Source organism: Syngnathus leptorhynchus, chromosome 22 (genome assembly GCF_054491065.1).
Source record: "Syngnathus leptorhynchus isolate UIUO chromosome 22, UIUO_Slep, whole genome shotgun sequence".
Classification (NCBI taxonomy): domain Eukaryota; kingdom Metazoa; phylum Chordata; class Actinopteri; order Syngnathiformes; family Syngnathidae; genus Syngnathus; species Syngnathus leptorhynchus.
In genome coordinates this window covers 1,339,765-1,357,715 of record NC_141216.1, presented here as the reverse complement: position 1 = coordinate 1,357,715, position 17,951 = coordinate 1,339,765, and the positions used below count along the sequence as shown (strand labels likewise).

Below are 17,951 nucleotides of genomic sequence, written 5' to 3'. Positions count from 1 at the left end.
AACACGCACAAAACCGGAAATAGAAAAGGATTCGGGTGCTCGTGGCGCGGCTGAGAAACAATGTTTATAGAATGATTAGCAACCAAAGGCACGACAATATTCTTTCATGACAGCGTGTTTAGAAAGCAAAACGACAGGCTACAATTTTAATGGCGCCAGTACGACAGCGAAATGCGAAAGGCCTGAATTCTACAGAGATAGGGAAGAAAATCAAAAGGTGAGCCAATAACCTTTTTTCAGCTTTAGTTAACGTTGATACGGTCTTTCTTTGCAGAAATATAATGTTAGTATGACACATTCTGAATTGTTGAATGACATCGTGTGACTTGAATTCAGAATGAGACCTTAAACGTTTCAGGTTTCCACATTCCTGTCGGTGATCTTAATTATATCAACAATGATCAACTGGGCCAACGTAGTTCGTGTGCGCATGCGTGCGTCTGCTTGGTTGCGTTTGAATGGAAATGGAAATATTGCAATTTGTTTGCTGTCATCTATTATAAATGCTTGCAATCATTATTTACATTTTTTGATGGATGTTCCTTGCTTCTATTCATTAAGTTAATGAACAGACAGGTATTTCCACGTTGTATTATGAGTAGATGACTGTTGTATTTAGAATATAACTTTCCAGAACTCGTGAAATGAACAATCAATAGCTCTAGAAAATATGACAAGCTGGCTTCTTATACACTTAATAGTTTGTAAATCAGATTCTCTCCCCCATGTCTTTTGTCAGGGGTAATGCACTGCGGCAGGGCACGGCTTGGTGGAGTTCCAGAAGCCTAACCGCTTTGTTGCTGGTTAGTCTTTGTCTGTGTGGGGCAGCAGCATGGCTATATGTCACATCCTTGGATAGTGGCATCACGGAAACGTTGGTCAGCCAGCGTGAGCACGTGTCCCCCAAGCCCAGGGTCTTTATCGTCCAGTGCTCAGAAGACTATGAGAACTACAAACGTTACCCAGGTGAGGCTTTTGCTTTGATATGTAGACAAACATTGTCAAGAGAGTGTGCATCTGTTGCATGATCAATCAAACTGAATAATTTGTGGAAAGATGGTGGAAATAAATCAGTTGTTCATCTGGTAGGGTGTGGTTTTGAAGTTTCCCTAGTGTACACTAGAGGGCAGCAGGTATGTAAAAGTAGAAAACTGGAGTCCTAATGAGCCTGAACTTGGTGCAATGCTGTGTGCCAGAATTGTGATTTATGAGTGTTAAAAAAAGGGCCACCAACTGTTGTTTTTTTTTTTTTTTTACCCAGCCTAATGTTGCAGCTGTTTCACCTTGACGCCCGCTGAGGTGTTGTCATTGTCTTGACAGGAGCTGTTGGCTCAACCTTGAATAACTGCCACACAAAACTCCCACTTGCTTCTTTTCCCCCCCTTCATATTCAAGCACTGGTATAATCATTTCATGTATCACAAATTCATTGAATGCCCAAAAATGAATCATAAATGGATCTCCCTTATTTGGAATTCTCGTTGCGATGCAGCAGACATGTCCAGGTTTGCGTTACACTCTCGAAATGTTCTACTCTGCACTGCAGCCAACATACACAATGGAGATTTAAAGCTACAGTGGAGGAGCCATTTGAAAGTTCATTGAAATATCACGATAACACATTTCAGCAATAATAAATAGAATAGTGCTGGACCTGGGGAGTAGTTGTAATTTACAATGGACAAAACGGGCAGGAGTCCACCAGTGCTTCACGTTGTCATTAATTTGCTCTTAATTTGAAAAGGATGCGATTGTCAAGTAAGAGAGCGATTGCCAAATAAAGATAACAGGATAACATATCTGAAGATGTTCCTTTATTTTTCAGGATGCACTCCTCAGAAGTGCGGGCGTGCTGTCGCAGACGGCATCGTAACGAGGGAGGAAGCGCAGCTCCTAAGGAGGTGAATACTGCTAAACAGAAAACAATCTGTCTGATTTCTATTTGCCATTTATTTTCGCTGCCTTGAAGGGACCAGCAAATCATTTTTATTGGTGTTTTTGAAACAGCCTGGCTGAGAGGGGACTTCAACTGGCTGGATCAGAGGGAGGGGTGAGTATATTGCCTAATAAAATGAGATGAACTTTAATTGTCGCACAGTCAGCACTCCTCTCCACTTTATTTTTAATGTTTCGTCTCATGAATGATGTTCTTGGAACACATTTTGAAATTGCAAATACCTGCATGGAAACAGAACACCATTTGGTCCAATTATGTCCATCGTGGTTTTTAGCTATTTCTCCACCTTAAAATGTCAATAAAAAATAAATGCTCAATGTTTTTCTGTACCTTAAAAGGCCTCCATCTTGGATCTGCACTCAGGAGCATTGTCAATGGGGCCCCAATTTGTCAACATTTACAGGTGGGAACGTAACATCTTTTTTTTATGATACTACTGGAACGTCTCAAGTTGTCATCAATCTTGCTCATATTGCTCTTTGAGTTTTGGTCTCCAGGTTGTTACCTAATAGCCCATCCATTTGCCATGAACTTGCAATAAAATTTGATTCCTCTTGGGAGCAGCTGCTTCTGCCTTGCATACAATCCTCACAGTCAAACTCACAGACTCCTTGGTAATGATCATTCCAGATATTTTGGCGAACAGATCCAGGATGTGTTCACACAAGAGGATTTTCAACTTTACAGGTGAACGATTGTTATTTTAAAGCAACTGGGCTTTTATTTTACAGTGTTCAATTGTTTATGATGAATAATTGTTTCTTTTTTATTGATAATAATGAATCATTACATTCTGAATAATTATTTTTCTTTCATTTAAAATGCAGCTTTATTAACCACTGTCATGTTGTTTTCATTTTTAGAGACGTACGCAAGCGAATCCAATCCTTAATTGCTGAGGCGTTTGATTTGGACCAAACACTGATGTACCTCACCAAGCCCACCTTCTTCTCCAGGATCAATTCTACAATAGCTAAGACCCAACATGACGAGTACTGGCACCCGCACATTGATAAGGTATTTAATGAGTGTGTCTTTCTGCTTGTATTCATCTGCATCTTTATGCTTTTGGGAAGACATTCATCCTAACCTGCAAACACACTCAAATCATGTCGGAGGCCTGCTTTTAATTTGTATTTCTTGGGGCCAATATCAAATTGAGAATTCACTTATTTCTTCATTATTTAAAAACTACAATCATGATACTGTATATTCTCGTTAGACTGCCATTTGGCGTATTTGCAGTGTTATATTGGTTTTGTGTGGCCCTATCAATATTGGTCATCTCATTTACTCTTGCTGGATATGGCTGATAGAAAGAATTGAACCGGGAAGGATTTGCCTTCCCTGTGCTGCTCTTTTTTTGGAGGGGTAATTGCTAACCCCCCACCCTCATTAAAATGTAAATTGCCTTTGACATTTTTGATAGCATATTTTCTTCCCATCGATCATGCAGCGATTAGTGTGTCACAGCCCAAATTGTATTTTGACGCAATTCAGAGTGTGTTTTGTTCATAGCAGGGAAAGACGTACAGTCCAAGCAAACTTTTGGTTATGCTTGGCTAGGTATTTTATGTTGCCTCTTCCGGGCTCTCGACTATCCATACATGGTTGCATTTGAGATTGTATGGGAAAGAGAAAAAAATAATTTGACAGATTGTAATGAAATATATTTGAAATGAAAATCATTTTCCTTGTTTTCCAGGTGACTTATGGCTCATTTGATTACACATCCCTTCTGTACCTTTCTGACTATGGCTCTGACTTCACTGGAGGAAGATTTGTCTTCATGGACCAAAATGGCAATAAGACAGTGGAACCAAAGGCAGGTAAATACATACCAACTGTTCATTCAAATGAATGGAGACCTAATCCATTGTGAAAGGCAGGATTACAATGGTAATCAAGTACTACTCATCAGAGAATGATTATAGTGAATATCTAATAGTGTGAGCGTAATCTTGCTAAGTGATGTACTGACTCGTACGGTTTTGAGGTGCAGGTCAAACGGTCTTATTGCATGACTTGGAAGGGGAGGGAGGCATTACAGCCATCATAGTAATTTGGCCATTATTATAAATGACCTTGCATTGAATTCACTTGAGAATAGACTGAACACAAACACTGTGCAGTAATTGTTGTGATCTCAAGAAGGTGTTTAATGCTCGGCCGACTCAGTCGGTCAGGTTTGCCCCCATGCTGTGCTGAAGCAGTTGCCCTCCCTTTCTTGTAAATCACAAGCCAACACTTTGCTTTTATCCATGCCCAAGTATTTAGACACATCATCATTTTGTGCTGGATGACTGCAATTTTCCTAACTTTGTGATTTTATTTATTTTTATGATTAAGTACGTCACAAATTTATTTTTACTGCCCTTCAACGTATTAACAACTTTATTGTATCCATATTTTAAAACTATTTATACGCACAAATGAAGTAAAATATTTCATGTGAATACTTTCCAGGGTACTTTTTTGTTCAATTGATTTGACATCATTTATCATTTTCAAGTCACCAAAATGTAAATGGTCGCAATCCTGGTGAAATTTAAATGAATGATGGTTAAGTCAATTGAATGAATTATTATTTATGCCATAAAAGAAATCCACCAAGGTATTCCTTTGAGAGGGGGAGCCAATTTTGGAGACATCTTGTTGACAATTTCCTAAAGTAGGACACGGCAATCCCAAACCTGTAGTAGAACAGAAGAGAGAGACGAATGTTGTTCAAACAAAAAAATAAAAATAACATGACGTGTGCCATTTAAAGCAACCTGCTTTGGAATTCTCAGCAGAGTTAAGACACAACTGTCAAAGAATCCGCTCCATGATGCTTGACACGTTTATTTCCAGACATAACAAAAACATCACTCCCACCTTTTGCAGTAGCCTAGCTATTTTTTTTCTTCTTGTACAAAAAAAACAAGCTCACCTCGTTGACAGTATATGATTGCCTTATGTTTTGACTTTGCAGGGGGTTGATTCGGATCGCTGATTAGGTCCCTGAGATAATCATGTCTATTTGTGATGACTAAGATGGAACGACATACTGTGGAATTCAGGAGCGTGTGGGAGTTTCAATACCTGAATGATCGGTGGATGGACTCACTAGGGATGTTCAGTATCGCTTTTTCTACCAATACCCGTTTTAAAAAATTAATTCTATTAAACCAGTGACAGAAAAAACAAAACACTATATCCCAATATCTTTATCTTTTTCATTTGTTGATTCAAAAACATTTTGTAGAGAACACACAAAAATAAATAAAGAGACCAGACAGAGTCCCAGTCCAAATTTGTAGTTGAACAACTTTTTCAAGAAATGGAGTAAAGTGCAAAAAATGAAATTGAATACAACACCCAGTTGTCTTCTAACTTCAGCCCCTGTGACATCATCCAGATGTCCTTGTGCAAACAATACCACTGGGATGTCATTCAGAGAAAAATATCTACCCATAAGGCACGCACACGCACGCTGGGCCAGAACTGCTTGATTGTATTGATTGCGTAATGTCTCGACATCATTTCTATCTGCAGTTTGATGTCAACCAAAATCACAACAAAATAGCTTATTGATTGTTTAAATCAGCCATCATGTCAATAGGAAAGCTCAAAGGCCAAAGTGCAGAATAGGTCAAATAGTTTTCAGTAAAGCTTTTTTTTTTAATTATTATTGTCAATTCCTTCCAGTATGTCGTTATTTTTATCGTTTATATTCAAGATTTTCAAAGTTATTTTTCTGGCATCATAAAGTCCTTACACGCTTGCATGGATGTCTCTGCCCATATATTTTTTTCCTGGAATCTGATGCATGCCGCAGCAGCCTGAACTGAATGTCGCTCAGTAAAAGAATGATTGTAAATGAGACATTGACCTCATCCCCCCCCCAAGTCATCGAAATGAAAGTCATCTTTGTGAACCAGTACACTTCCAATGGCCCTGAACTAATATTCTTACACAAATATTTCGGGACACCGAAGCAGCAAAGTCATCAAGGCCGAGCTAAGCCATTAAAAATGCTTGGGAAATTAATTTCTTCTTGCCGAGCACATTTTTACCTGCGGTGGAAGAAAATTCACATGCACACATTTTTTTCCCTTTTTGCAGCGGGTGCTTAAAGACTTTATTGTGTGAAGAAGTCACAATCAACTAAATACTTTGCTATGTCCAATGATAATCTAATTTCCTGCCTCCTACAAATCCCCTGAATTACCCGCCCGCCATTGTCATCGCTAAGGGCTAAGTATCTTGCCAATTCTTATTTCGCAATTCTAATTGCGTCCTTGAAAATGCCTTCCATTCAACAACATCAAACTATGACTTATTCCTATGCTAATTACATCTCAACACAGGTTGTGCAAAAAAAATAAAAAATAAATAACTGCAAATCGAATTATGGAGACATGAAGCAATAAATAGCTCGCAAAGTGAAACCATAAAAGTCATATAACAAAATATTCCCTGAAGGGGAAATATGACAACCTGGGAAAGGGTTTCTTTGTATTAATTCAGATTCCCACAAAAGGTTCTAACACAAACCAAGTATCTGTCTTTTTTTTCCATCTTTGAGGAATGAGTCACTGCACACAGCAGACAAGGAACACTTCTCCAACACTAAAGAGCTTCCTTGTTATAAAAAAATAATAATAATAATTTAAATATGTCGTTAACAAGTTCACTCAAGCAATGACGTCCACAAAGGATGTCAAACTTAGCATCCTTGTACAAATCAAATGAATCTCCAGCCACTTTTCTATTTGGTGCTCCAACTTGTCCACTGATTGCTATGGGTCTGGTCCATTAAGTTCTCTCCCCAAAATGTTAACGGTCGAAAAGGTCCCCTTTCCTTAAAAGTGTCATTTTTATCTCCCCTGTTCTCCTTGCCAAGGTCGAGTGTCTTTTTTCTCCTCCGGCTCTGAGAACCTCCACCGTGTGGAGAAGGTGACTTGGGGTACCCGATACGCCATCACGGTGTCCTTTACGTGCGACCCTACACAAGCCATCGCCGACCCTGCGTTGCCCTGAGGCAGCCATGAGCGACGGACGGGCTGGACGTCACAGTCCTCCGTTTCAGTCGAGCCCTGCAAGTGGTGAAAGATGAAGGACGAAAAAAAAAAGAAAAGAAAAACCGGTTACTACTTTGAGTTCCTTGTGTAGGTGCATAGTGGTGCAGCTTCAATTCACGTGATCTTTACGGTGTTTGAATCTCATTTACTGTGCAGTATTATATATTACTTTGAATGAAGTTCAAGTGTTCACGTTCCATTCAGGATGCCAAACAAATGACTGTTTTGTGTGAATTTGAATTTTTAATGAAGAGCCGGCCAACAAATCTGGGGGAAAGATAACTTGCTATCATGTCTTGTCCATTGACTGCTTTATAGGCCAAATGCTGACACAAGGCTGTTTGATAGGCATTTTTGCTCAATGTGACAGATCAACTGAGTTTCAAATGCGTATCCATCCAAGTTAAGCTTTCAGTCAAATGTTTTTTTAACTTTCATTGCCTTTCGATTATTTTCGATGGACTTTTTCCCCCCTGAGCAATTTTGATAAAGCCAGACTTTTTGCGCTTTATTTGCGGCAAGAAATTGAAGGGATTTTGAAGGACCGAGAAATACCTCCTGATTTTTCCGTCTCGAAATGAACGCCAGTTTGCATTCTTACCTAGAAATCAAGTTGTATGCTTGGATTTGCACTGCAAATGATTGTTAACCTGTGATTATCTGAAACGATATGAAGACATAATTTGTTTTTCACTCTTTTAATAAATCTTTGCTTCTTCCCTGTCTGTGTTTGAGAACATTCGTAATGTCTCCACCAAATACTCCCAGTCTAACAATTGTTTTTTTCTTCAAAAAATGATATATTCAATATAATTTGGGGGCTTTTTGAAATAAGATGCCAGGCAAGATGATTTACTTTTGTGTATTTTCTGGTGCTTCCTTAGTTTTATTAACTCTACCAAAGGGGTCAAATGAGGTTTTCGCACTGAGCTCCTCCTTCCAGAGATTGACAACATAATGAATGTGACTGTAGCAAAGAAGAGGGTGTTTTTTTTCACCTCTGTGCTTTATGAGTACACAAAGCACTCGGGGATAGGTTGCAATGAATTTATTCATGAGTCTGTACACACTCTTAACAATTCAAGTGTGTCTGGGACATTGGCTTTTTTAAAATGCCATTTAGCTAGTATTCGTAGACAAGTTCAAATGAGGGCCAAAGCAGATCACCGTTGCCTTGGTGACTTAACATCCAATTATGTTCCAATAATCTTTGCAAGGAAGTTTTTCTATTAAGTGACTCTAGCATAAAATGATCCCCAAAGCCATATTACCAAGATTGAGCTGCAACTATCCATTTAGATAAGTTTGATGGGAAAATAATATTTCAATTCGTATAAGATGTTTTGGTGTGACAATAAATTATATTTTCCTGTTCTATGCCCGTCATCACGTTTCCCCCGATTTGTCATTTCCGCTACAATTTTGTGGACATATTATAAAGAAAATGTTTCATCAACTAAAGTTGAAACTGTTTTATATGACAATAGGTGATCCGATCAAACTTGACCATACTACCCTTTGCACGTTTCCCAAACTCTGAGGTTTGATTTAAAAATGATTGAGTATGCTTAAAAGAACAGGCGTCTGTTGGAGACGATCATACATTCATAAGGCTGATTCAAGTAAACAAGCTGGTTTAATGAAAGAATTAAAACCATATCCATTAAACATGAGACGCTAGTTGCTTGTCCATAAAGAAAATCATGAACAGGATGTGTTTCCGGTTATTTCCATCAACATTGTTTGGAAAATGATGTATGGTAGGAAACGTCGTCACAACAGCAACTTGACATTGCCTTTATGCAGCAATTTTCTTTTCCACCTACCTCTTGTGCTTCCTCAAAAAGCCTCCCTTCCTTCCACTTCACTTCCAAGTGGTTCCCACATCACTTGAAGGTCCCCATGACGAACATCTCTGACGTAAACTCCAACTGATTACTGGAGGATGCTGGTCTACCCCAAGAATACAGGCTGGGTGGCCGCTGCTTAAACGATGAGGTGTACCTGTAGAAGCTCCTGTGTTGTTGTTTTTTCAATTGTGGAACAACAATAAGAGACAATAATCAATCAATCGGAAATGCACAAATATAAATTAATGCTGGGTTCTCAATGAATTATTGCTTCTCTAATCTATATTGTTGTTTTGGAGATAGTCTTGCTTAAAATGAACACAGAAAAGCATGTTTTGTCTGGTGATGTAACTAGGAATGTATTATACAATGAATCCCATCCATTCCTGGAAAAATGGGAAATATCCAAAATGATCATATTTCAGAGGGGGCAGTGCCCCCCACAGCCCCCGCCCCCTTTCTAGCTCCGCCAGTGTTGACAAAGTTAAACTTCACTACAATTCCCAGTTGCCTTTTAATCATCAAGAAATTCCAACTGATCCAAAGGCTCGGCATACGTACTTGTGTCTGTTCTTCAGGTACTCCCTGTAGTTCTTAGTGAGGAGCGTGTAGAGGAAAGGGTTAATACAGCTGTTGCTGTAGGTGAGGCTGGCCACCAGGTAGTTGATCCAGGTATGCGTCCTCGAGGCCAGGCTCAGCGGCTTGCCGTGGTAGAGAGGCAGCAGCTGCCAGATCCAAAAGGGCAGAAAGCACGCCCAGAACACCAACACGATGGAGAAGATCATAAGAAGCACCTTTTGTTTGGGCGTGCGCTTTGCGCCTTTGCTGATCACCGACGAATTGTGCTGTGATTCCAAATAGGTGCGCGCCAGCTTGACGTACAGGTAAGCGATGATGAGACCCGGCCCCATGATGCTGGTGCCGAACAGAAGCGTCACGTAGACTTTGTAGGCGAGTGGCGCCCATGTGGGCGCGCACATTCGTTTCACCTTCCCGTCCGCCGACTTGGCGCTCGTCTCGGCAACCATGACCATCATGGGCACGGTGAGGAGCAACGAGAGGAGCCACACGCCCCACGCCAAAGCTTTGCGGTAACTCTTGGAGCGGCGCACCGTGTCCAGGGGCTTGGTGACGGCCAGGTAGCGCTCGGAGCACATGACCGTCAGCGTAAAGATGCTTGCGTGCATGGTGAGGAGATCGAGGCTGAGCAGGACGCGGCATCCCACGTCGCCAAAGTACCAGTCCTTGAGGAAGTAGGTGGACACCACGAAAGGGATGGTGGACAGGTAGAGCAGGTCAGCAAGAGCGAGGTTGATGATGGAGATGTACATGGAGGTCGCGAAGCGGATGGAGTGACACATCACCACCAACGTGTACACGTTCCCGGACACCCCGATGATGTACACGACGGACAGGAGGGTCCCAAAAGTCGAGGTGATGGCGAGTTCCTCATCGGCTGTCGGCGGACCAGCACTCAGCAAAGACTTATTTGTCCTCCTCTCCTCCATGTCTCCCCCGTTGCTTTGCGCACCCAGCCGCGCCGCCGCCGCCGGAGAAGTTTTTGGAAAGATGCGCTCGTTCGCAGGCTGTGTCTGTCTTCCGTCCGTCGCTTATCAACCTGCAAGATCGATCGCAGCAGCAGCAGCAGAAGCAGCAGCTTGCACACTGCAGTTGCGCTCGCTCATGACGTCATCACCGTAACATTCGGAAGAAAAATCTGGCAACAATTGCACACTCGTTAGCTGCATCATGGAATCCAGCACAAAAGATGCGGCTAACCTTGAGAGGCTAGAGTCATAAGAAAAGTCAATTTCTTCCAAGGGATTACAGTATTACAAATAAGAGAATGGAAAAACGAAAAGATTTGAAGGATTTTGTATCTCCATTTATTTTGAAACATACTATATATATTTTCAGTGCACACCAACAGTTTCAACACCTGTCCATTTTTTTGTGATATTAAAAACGGATGTATTTGAATGATCCTGTTCTTTTGCAAAGTCATGCAAAATGCTGGATTTATATGTCACTAGTAGTGCAAGTATGGTTGTTTCGATTGTGATCTTTTGTGAAAATGCAGTCATATCTGTGAAGGAAAAACACAACCTGTGAGGAATGACCAAGAAAGAGGACAGGACAAGATTAGTGGGCCAAGCAGTGATCAAACTCCTGTTAAATGAAAGTCAGCACACACCTGGCACTTGTTAAAGTGCCTCAGATAAAACCCAAATAAAGTTCAGATGTTCCCGGCTTTACCCGATATTTTTTGCTCTCCAGCCTTATCTAAGGCTTGCACTGGCTAGAAATTCCTGCAACACCTTCCATGCTTCTTGGAAGTCTCCTTCAGCAGTTTGCCTCCAGTTCTTGACCTATTTCCTCCACCTAGTTCTCCATTTTTAGTCATCTAGTATTCCTTTGTGCAGCTCAAGAAGCTTCCCATTGGTTTGCTGTAAATTTCAGACATCAATTCCAATTTGTCACTCGTCAAAACAATACGTCTCTTTAGTTTAATACCTGCCGAGTAATCATCACCTACCATCCGGATTTTAAGTACGAAAATGTAAATTTTTTTTCCATTTACCGCAGCTCAGCAACATTTTTATCTCTCCATGCATCATTGTTAATCGCTTTCTGCAAGCCATAAATAATACATTTTTCCAGATGGGACAGGAGTGCATAAACCATGAATTTCAAGTTGTTTTGCTGTCTTTAAAAAATGTAGTATCCTTATATTTACCAAAAGGTTGCTAAGCAAACATTTTTGACAGTGTTCAGCCCTATGCAGTACAAACTTTTCCTAACATCATTTCCGATTTCGAGAGTCTGCTTATATTCCATTGCATACTAAATATAGATATATATCTGAGATCCCTAATCCATCCTTCTCCCTAGGGACAATAATTCTATTTTTTTTTTATTTGTTAAAATCTTTAATCCATCTCCGGGGGATTTCTAATGGGATAGCAAAAAAAACCCGCTAATCTTGGGAGCACGTTTATTTTAAGCACCTCTGCCCTCCCCCCTGCAGGGATAATGGTAAATTTGACATTCTGTTCAAATCATTCTGCACAGTCTGTCTTTGGTGCTATTCAAGTGCAAAACTGTCACTTGGAAATGTGATTTTAACACCTTGATACCATATCCCAGCTCATGTTAATACCATTTCAAGAGACAGCCTCACCAGTTGATGTAGGGCAAGTCTAGACAATGTCAATCCAATATTATTGGCATAAACATAATCGAGCAGTGCAATAGCAGTTATCTTCCAATTATCTCAATAGCACAAATAAATGGAGAGAGCAAGCTTGCCTCGGTGCTGTCATGATTATTTAACCCACTGAGAGAACAGAACATGCTCGTTTTGGATTTTTTTATTTTTAATCTTCCCCCAGCCTTAGGCAATAGCGAGATGACAGGTCTATTCACACTGTGAGCCACGGACTGAGGGAGGGGCAATAATATCAACAAAAAAAATGGAAATAAATCCACACTGTGATGGTAAAATGGTGCATTTCACAAGCTGCGTATAGTTACAAATGGGCAATTGCGCCGTTGTGGGAGTGAACACAATTGACTCGCTTCTCGACCAATGAACGCTGATTCTCTCATTTTCTTTTTTCAATTCACTGTAGGAGAGGCTCATTGTCCACTGAGCTGGAGTCCATGGAGGAGATTGGAGCCACAGTTCCATATATTTTTGTGCTTTGACGTTGGACCTGTCCTCCAATTGCCAGGCCCTCAAGGAGCTTTGTCATTAATTGTCTAACAAAACCTCCAGAACCTACTACAACTGGGAGAAGTGACTCATTTCGACATTTCATTTCAAGTTCATTATAGCCACAAGCTATTCATATACAAATAGTCAGATAAGCTTCGTAGTCCTCACTTGAGGAAATTACTTTTGAGACTGTTTTTGTATTTTAAGACTCGTGTCGCCTTAAACTCGACGGGAGAGATTTGTCGAACAATACATTTGAACAATCCAGATAATTAGTTTTTCCCTTGGCGATCACACTAAAAGAAAACTTTTGATAGTGCCTTTAACGTTTTTCCTCGCTTTGTGAATTATAATGATCTCGGCCAGTGCGTTTTCACATAGGCATATATGTTTATGATTCATATTAAATGGAGAATTTCATCATGCAGAGCGACAGTTTTGCCTATAGCAAAGCTCAAAGCTATGTAACAAGTTTATTGATGCCAACTTTTCACGTGCTGGACAACGACTCTGTCAGGGCATGAATGTTTGTTGCATTTTGGGAAGGTCGAGAGCGCAATAAGTCCAACCTGCATGCAGATGGAAACTCATGAAATGATGAAAGCCTCTTTGGGGTAGAGAAATGAACATTTCATTGGCGTACATTTGTGCATGCCAATTGCACGCTCCCTTGAAACTTGTGACAAAACTACATCAGCTCTCCACCCTAATGAGGATGAATGATATTGTGCAAAATGGATGGAGAGAAAGAAGTGGCGGAGATCTAATAACCTAATTAATGACAGTGCCAACTTGGAGCCATGCAGCACCAATGTCACAGCCACTGGCTCAACCAGCTTTTGTTTTATAGATAGGAAAGGGAAGTCAAAATATTGGTCGCCAATGACAGCAGCCAAATATGAATATGCAATTAGCTGTTGTTTCGAGGGCATCTAGCTCTACAGCCTGTTTACCAACTTCAAGTGATATTGATCTTTTTTTACAGTATTGGTTTAACACTATCATATTTCTTTTATTATTCCCTGAAGTCAACAATTGCGACAATAATAGCTATTTAGAAACAATTTATTGTATTGCTTTGTGCCATTCTATCGGCGCTTTTTCCAATTTTACATCGGCAGCTTCTTTACAGATCGGAATCGGCAGTAGCTTGAAAGTCGGAGTCAGTCTCTCCTTCATTAACATTTAGACTGACAATAATTGTTGAGTCGAGTCAATTAAAATTGCTTGTCATTTGTGAAAGCGCCTCTGTGTACTGTGAATAAGTCATGCCGCTAAAACTTTGACCCAAGCTAATTACATTTGCCTCACTGGCTCCCTTCCCGATCCCCAAAATATTCACTTGAAATGTGTGAATGAACTTAGTGTTGAACGGATTATAGTTTGATGAGCCGACAAAATAGGAAGAATTTCAAATTCTGTCGGTGCATGAATTTTCGATGGCTTATCCCGTTCTGGGTAATTGATGAGCTGGATCCATCCAAGAGCCAGATGCAGGCTTTTGAATTTACGGAGCAAAGGCTCACCAGCCACCCAAATGAGGACAAGCCATGGAAAATAGATGGATGGATGACTAAAGTCTTTTGGTCTCACTTGTGAGCTTTAAAGAGTCTCAGGTGTCCGCGGGAAAGCAGGAGGCGATTTATTTGGACACAAATAGTATAAATGGAACTTGAAGTTATTACCACTGTGGCCAGCGGGAATACAATACACGGATCAATAGAGCAATAACTGTTTGGTCAGCCCGACTTTACCACACCGCATTTGATTACTTTTCTCATTTACAGGCAAGTCATTGTTTGTCTTGGTGTGCTATCATGCTTTGTGTTGTTTTCGTCAAGGACTGAAGAACACGCTTTTCTGGCAGCGCTCTTGTGAATGCTCCAACGTCAACAGTTGAGAAACCATAGGAGACTGTGTTTTATCAAACAGTAAGGGATGATAAACGAGTGTTGTTTTTCCCGCCGTATCGCAATAAAAACATGAATCATAGTCTCCAGGATGAATCAAAGAATATATGAAGCCATGTGATGTCATTTGGCTGAAATAATGTTGACTATTGATAGGAGACTGAAGCTTCATGACCCAGTTGTTGTTTTTTTCTTTTTACTTGTCTTGATTTCAATGGAGTTTAAGGAGCCAGACCTGTTTTGTCAAAAGAGTACTTATTGTATCTTATATGATTTGGATGTGTTTCTTTAAGACACGTTTTAGTCATATAATAAATGAGATCAGTCATTTTGCAGCTTTGGAATAATTCATAGATTATTTATCAGCGACACCTGCGCAAGCTAATCTATCATCTTGTAAAATCTAGTCACCATGTATACAGTCTGTTTTAGTGAGAGCCAGTGATTTCAAATCCACAGAACTAGTTCTTTGTCTGATATATCTGCAGTGTTGATCCCTTAAGCAGGTAAATGTCTTTTTCTTCCTTTTGGTTCCTTCCCTACATGGGTTTGGAAGCAGCTATAGAAAAATGCTTTCTTTTGTAATCTGAATCCTGGTTTGCGCACCAACCCCGTGAAATTGAACTGAAATGAAGCCGCTGAGGTGAATTGTTATTTTTTTTCCCCCAATCCACAATCCACCAGAGTCCGCCTTTAACCATCAATTCATTCGGTAAAATGAATCGGTTGGGTGCTACTACTTTTAATTGTAATACAGTCAGGGAAAAAATAGTCTCCGAATGGGCGTCTAGGTATTTTGTATGGTCTCTGGTACATATGGTATCATTTTAAAAAAAGTAGCCCACCACATGGCTGGACAGATGGTGCGCTCTTTGTAACAAGTTAAGACAGTTATCTGACAGCCTTTTAATGAAAGACTGGTTGCGCCTCGTGCGATTGCATTTTGTGCGCCTGCTCTTTGGTAGTGTTGAAGCATTTGGGAGTGTGTTGATCTAGCAGCTTGCTGTGACAGGATAGAATATTGATCCCGCTGGTGGAAGTCACACTGTGAAACAAGTTGGGAACTTCAAAAGACAGACCGACGTTCAACTGACCACAGTCTGTAGTGACTTTGGAAAACTGCGGCGTCAGGTTCTTTCAAACTGGCCAATAGAGACCATGACACTATAAAATATGGATCAGTGCATCTTTAAGTCTTTTTTAGAGGGTATGTGAAAGGAATCTTGTCAAAGTTCCTTTGGGATTCAACTAAGTTGTCGCAGTTGTGCGTGCTCAAGCATTTTTTTTTTCTATTTACAATTGACACTTTTTTAGAGCAAACAAAGGGTTCGAATTACTGGATCTTTACAGTGCTGCTGCTTCTTATAGTGAGTGTTGGGCACTGTCAAATAAAACATCTTGTTATGTAGGCTGCACACGGACGGCGGTGCCATCTGGACCTGCAGTAAGTAAACAAACAGTGCCACCGAGGAGAGCTTTGACCTCAACGAAAAGAAAAATAGCATCCTTTATGTTTTGATGGAAAAAAAGAATACTGATTAGTATGCTCGGTCCTATCTTGAAGCAAAAATTGCCACCATGCCAAAGAAAATGCAGATCAGATTTGGATGGTGATTTCGATGCTTTTTCGTGTAAATCTTACAAAGAGCTGAACCAAACCCTGCTCATCCATCTTTATTTGTGTGAAGCAATGCCAGAGTGCTATAAAAAAAGCCTTCTTATCCACAATTTATGCTGCATATAATGGTGGAGATTGAAAAAAAAACTCTTGCATTCGCGCCCGTGTGGATTATGGAATGATTATTATTTTCATTCTTATGAGTATTCTATATATAATATCATATTTTCTATATATATTCTGGTGACTCGTCATCATGGGCCCACTGTTGCACCTTGAACAATAGTGTATCGTATTGACTTGACTTTGTTTGTAATCCTTGTTGATTGCGGATTAGTCCCTCATCAAACAAGATGTCAAGAGTCATTTTGTGAAGCCCAAATCAGGTTTCTAGCAATTACTGACCCAATGCCATTACCTTGACTGAACCAATAAGGACAATTAAGATTCGAGCGCTAAGGGTTGTAGATGTCTTGGCTTGCAAGGGTCTTATTTTCAATGGCGGTCTTCAAGTAAATGAAGTTGTCGGATTGAAAACTGATAAACACCTTTAATGACGGAGGGGGAAGGTAAATGTTTTCCAAAGGGGACAACAATGGCTCTGTCAAAAAAAATGAAAGGCTTGCATAGTGAGACCTAATCAAGAGTAGTACGCAACATCACCAATAAATTATATTAGTTTTAGAAAGGTGGACGTGAATAAAAAGAAGTCATAAATAAAAAATAATCAAAAAGATGAAACACAGCATGGCGGAAAATTTTCATTTTCAGTTCAGCTTTTTTTTTCTTGACAAATGCGGAATGTCATTATCGTGCAGGAGCTATCATTTACACTTTTTGCCTATGCACTATGTGAAGTAGCTATGTGTTCATTATGATTTGATTGATTCCAGTCAGTCTAAGTAAACGTCATTATCGTGATCAATGACTACAAGGAGCCAATAAGGACAATTAGGATGCCAGATCCATCTTCTGTCCTGAAACAAATTAACCTGTCAAGTAACTCTTAAAGGGTCCGGCGACATCGGAGATGCATTACGCCAAAAAATCCTTGCTGCCAATTTCTGCAAATGTCACAGGAAGCCTTAAAATATCTTCCAAGAATGAGTGCACTTCATTTGATGAGGGGGTCTGCGCCGTTGTGGGATGGAATGAATGTAGCAGACTCCCTGCAAATTCTTGACATTGCGGAAACAGTTCAGACGACGTTCGTGACTGTGTCAGTATGCAAAACATGTTGGCCTCATTAAAATGACCACATGCAAAATATAGGTGCAAATCCAAATCTCTTTAGATTAAAAACATGGCATTGATATATTCAAATGGATATTTTTCTTTCTTTTATATTGTCCCTTTGCTCCATACTTTTTCTGTTTGGCTGATTTTTTGGTGCACTAATTACAATAGTTACATGAAGCCTCTGCGGATTTGTGTCCTTGTGATCCGTAACCATGGCGGTCATGAAAAATATTGATGTCACCACACAGGCCTAATATTTGAGGAAAGCGCTAACAATGTTTGATCAAAAGCACTGACCATGTGAGCTCTGGTGCCCCGTGCACACACACCATTTACTTTTAATGACTTTCACAGTTCCATCGGCATCAATAGCCCACCACTGCTCTGTTTCATAAACAGTACGGTGTAATAAATACTTCAAAGGACTGACTCATGGAGAAAATTAAAGGCCTTTTTTTGGATGGAAAAAAGGCCAATTGGTTCCACCTGTTGTTGTAAGATGAGTCTGAAATAAGAGCAACAAGTCCAATCTTGTGTGTAACATCAATATATGCAGCTGAACTTTATGGAGCAGGGTGATGCTTTGCATGACT

General features: G+C 40.2%; 2 protein-coding genes across 3 annotated transcripts; one reads left to right on the top strand and one right to left on the bottom strand.

Moving 5' to 3' along the window:
* Window positions 1-2: 2 nt before the first annotated feature.
* On the top strand, window positions 3-7,746 carry ogfod3 (2-oxoglutarate and iron dependent oxygenase domain containing 3). 2 transcript variants are annotated; one of them, XM_085904165.1, is made up of 9 exons: window positions 3-217; window positions 740-966; window positions 1,826-1,901; window positions 2,008-2,050; window positions 2,296-2,360; window positions 2,588-2,644; window positions 2,821-2,974; window positions 3,663-3,786; window positions 6,846-7,746. In XM_085904165.1, exons 1-9 carry the CDS (start codon window positions 150-152, stop codon window positions 6,980-6,982), a joined length of 951 nt encoding a protein of 316 aa, XP_085760291.1. In that variant the 5' UTR covers window positions 3-149; the 3' UTR covers window positions 6,983-7,746. The 2 variants fall into 2 exon arrangements, with proteins under 2 accessions (XP_085760291.1, XP_085760292.1); XM_085904166.1 differs by lacking the exon at window positions 6,846-7,746 and adding an exon at window positions 4,932-6,807.
* Window positions 7,747-8,909: 1,163 nt separating this feature from the next.
* On the bottom strand, window positions 8,910-10,381 carry LOC147039125 (urotensin-2 receptor). The gene is made up of 2 exons (XM_085904601.1): window positions 9,435-10,381; window positions 8,910-9,039 (listed from the first exon to the last, which is right to left on the bottom strand). Exons 1-2 carry the CDS (start codon window positions 10,379-10,381, stop codon window positions 8,910-8,912), a joined length of 1,077 nt encoding a protein of 358 aa, XP_085760727.1.
* Window positions 10,382-17,951: the final 7,570 nt, after the last annotated feature.